This window comes from Physella acuta, unplaced genomic scaffold (assembly GCF_028476545.2).
Source record: "Physella acuta isolate Inbredline_101_S28 unplaced genomic scaffold, ASM2847654v3 ptg000634l, whole genome shotgun sequence".
Taxonomy (NCBI): domain Eukaryota; kingdom Metazoa; phylum Mollusca; class Gastropoda; family Physidae; genus Physella; species Physella acuta.
This window is the reverse complement of record NW_026732153.1, coordinates 290,890-294,494: the sequence shown is the minus strand read 5'-3', so window position 1 is coordinate 294,494 and position 3,605 is coordinate 290,890. Positions and strand designations below refer to the sequence as shown.

General features: G+C 45.4%; 1 protein-coding gene across 1 annotated transcript; it reads right to left on the bottom strand.

Moving 5' to 3' along the window:
- Positions 1 to 1,174: 1,174 nt before the first annotated feature.
- LOC131948252 (uncharacterized) lies at positions 1,175 to 3,148 on the bottom strand. Its single transcript, XM_059309786.1, has 2 exons — positions 2,943 to 3,148; positions 1,175 to 2,704 (listed from the first exon to the last, which is right to left on the bottom strand). The coding sequence occupies exon 2, from the start codon at positions 2,411 to 2,413 to the stop codon at positions 1,175 to 1,177; it is 1,239 nt and encodes a 412-aa protein (XP_059165769.1). The 5' UTR covers positions 2,414 to 2,704; positions 2,943 to 3,148.
- Positions 3,149 to 3,605: the final 457 nt, after the last annotated feature.

Here is a 3,605-nt window from a genome sequence, read left to right as displayed (position 1 = left end):
AACACTAGCGGCAAGTAAAAACGTCACATGAAAGTTTGTAAAGAAACTTCCATCTAATATTCCATATCATCAGTGTAACTATCGATTTCAGTTATATTTACGAGTTTTGTTTCTTAGAACTGATCGTCGCAGGCGATATTTTTGTGCGGAATCGATCCTTAATGCTGGATATAAAACATTCATTAGCTGAACCTTGAGGGACGAAACAATACATTTTATCGCGTTTCATTAAACATTAACGCTTGGGTGTTGCGTGAGAAACGGAACAATACATAACTGTTGCGTTTCCCACCATCGACGTGTTACTCCTAAATAGCCAAACAGCAAAGGGAGCTAATTTATTGAAGTAGTATGTAACCCTCACTCAGTGGGGATGCTTTTACCCACTGAGGTGTTGTGGTTAAGACGGGCTGACCCTGAGATTAAGTACACACCGACGCCGACAGTTGTTGTCAAGTACTCGTTTATTTATAGCATCGAGCCATGACGGCGATGCAACACAAAACGAACTAGCCAAGGTAGACCAAAAGATCCAAACAATCCAAAAGACCAAAAGATCAAAAGATCAAAAGATCAAAATAGAAACAGAAACAGAAACTGTAGCCCTAAAACAAATGTAAAATAAAAAAGTTACATTCAGGACAACACCACGTGTAAGCTACAATATACACGGGTACAATAAATTATGTTTTCGGCCAGCACACAGTACTGCCAACAAGTACCAATAAGTAGTACTACAAAATAAATACTTAATTTAATACATCACCCTAACTAGTGTGCACATGCAGCACTAGCAGGAATACATAAGTATTTAAACAAACATAATTTAAATATCTACACTACCTTCATTAGGTCTACATCTTGGTCCACAGACAGCAGCCTTGCGTGTGCGACACGACTAGGCACATGTCACATGACATGGAACACAGGTAATTTCGCTCACAAAAGCATAAAAAAACGTCAACAGTTCAGTTGCAGTCCCACAGGGGCCGCAACCCAATGAATAAAAACTTCATAGTTTTATCCCCCTTTTGGCTGGTAACCATATGTGTTACACAGCCCCCCTCACAAATAAATGTACAATGGAATTCACATTTACATTTACATTTACAACTCATACTTAATAGCACTTAAAAAAAAGTTCAGTACACAAGTACACAGACATTAAGTCCTTTCAACTCAAATAGATTATTCCCGGCAAACCGGTAGAGGCTCCAGTGCAGGTACTGGTCACCACTTGATGCGCCAGGTTGAGTCGCTCGACGGGTCGTCGTTGACGGGTTGACCTCCGCAGCTCCACTGGTGGTTCTGGGTTGATCAAAGAGTCATCCTCGTCCGATGCCTCATCCCTCGCATTCACCTCATCCAGATGTGGGGCTGGCCTGACCATCACCTTGTCTTGTCCGTCCCGAGCGACAACCTCTGGCACGAAAGGCGTTGCCTCCGGCCGAAGTCCAGTTGGGACGACTACCTTGATTGTCAGTTCCTCACCTTCATCTGCCTCACTGGTTGGGACGATCTCTCTCCGTCGCTCCCCCTCCGCCACAGTGGGTTCAGCACTCGACATTGTATAGTCGGGTCGCTGCCAACCACGGCGGCGTCCACCACGTCGTCGGCCTCTCCTCCGGCGGCGTCTCCGACCTCTGCTTGTGTCATGTCTGTCTCCCAAGCGACGATCTTGCTCGCGCTGAGACTGATATTCATAGTGTGGCTGTCTACCCTCCTCACGCGCACCCTCCGGCTGCAACCCTCCTCCACGGCGGAACACCCGACAGCCGTACCTCCAGCCGCTAGGCGAGGTAACCTGAGCTGTGGTTGCTCGACACTGTGATGATCTCGGTGGCGTAAACTTGGGCTGGGAGCTTGGCAGAACACGCATCAGCATCCGCTCCCCGACGCTGACAGACTGGCATTTCCCCTGCTGCTGACTCCGTTGCCTAGCAGCTTTCCTAGGACAGTCGCGGACGAAGTGCTTCCTGGACCCGCACCCGTAACAAGCTCCTCTGTAAGGCCGTTGTTTCCGGGCTAGGATAGCTGCTGCCACCTTCTCCGCCAGACGGTCAAGTTGTTCCTCCGTGAGTATCAGCGGTTTCGACTCTTGGCGAACAGCTGCCGTTAGTGAGTCTACCTGGATAGTCCTGTTAGCTGCTGCCGTGGCTACGACTGGGGACTCAGTTGTCCCGTCCAGCCTTTTAACAGCTTTCAGGACGGACTCCATCTTCGGGCTAGCTTCCCCTGCAACCCCGCCCGTGGGTAGAAAGTCGGTGAACTCCTCCTCATCGCTGTGTACCGGAGCACACACCTTCACCGTCACGGGCCGCTGCGCACTTGTCTGTTCTAGCTCCGCCATCGTAGCCCTCAACTTGGCCAGCTCCTGCGACAACTTCTCGAACGTCGGCTTGGTGCTTTCCATCCTACCTCCCAAGGTCAAGCCCCACGTTGGGCGCCAAATGTAACCCTCACTCAGTGGGGATGCTTTTACCCACTGAGGTGTTGTGGTTAAGACGGGCTGACCCTGAGATTAAGTACACACCGACGCCGACAGTTGTTGTCAAGTACTCGTTTATTTATAGCATCGAGCCATGACGGCGATGCAACACAAAACGAACTAGCCAAGGTAGACCAAAAGATCCAAACAATCCAAAAGACCAAAAGATCAAAAGATCAAAAGATCAAAATAGAAACAGAAACAGAAACTGTAGCCCTAAAACAAATGTAAAATAAAAAAGTTACATTCAGGACAACACCACGTGTAAGCTACAATATACACGGGTACAATAAATTATGTTTTCGGCCAGCACACAGTACTGCCAACAAGTACCAATAAGTAGTACTACAAAATAAATACTTAATTTAATACATCACCCTAACTAGTGTGCACATGCAGCACTATCAGGAATACATAAGTATTTAAACAAACATAATTTAAATATTTACACTACCTTCATTAGGTCTACATCTTGGTCCACAGACAGCAGCCTTGCGTGTGCGACACGACTAGGCACATGTCACATGACATGGAACACAGGTAATTTCGCTCACAAAAGCATAAAAAAACGTCAACAGTTCAGTTGCAGTCCCACAGGGGCCGCAACCCAATGAATAAAAACTTCATAGTTTTATCCCCCTTTTGGCTGGTAACCATATGTGTTACAAGTACATTTATAGACATGCAGAGAGTTTTAGTTGCTGGGGGTAGCCGCTCCGTTCGACACGCTTAGACCACGCAGGCAGTTAGTGTGGGTTTATAGGGTGACTATAAATGCAATATTTTTTGCAATCAATTTATTTTTTACAATTTCACTACAATACATAACTTAATTTATAACAAACTGTCTATTTAAATGAATGTTATACTTTGTGATTTTTGTTTTTTCCTTAAATGAGTATAAAATTATTTTATACATATACGACTTTAAAAAGTTACCTTCCCTGTACATACACCAAATGACGCACTGTTCTTTTTCACAAACAATTGTTTATATAAGAAAATACGGCATCTGGACAAATCTAACGAGCCTAATACCGCGTTTACACTTGCGACATGTAGCCTATACTATATATACGTCTAGAAAAAAAAGTGAGTAGGCTCCCCTATTATCTTA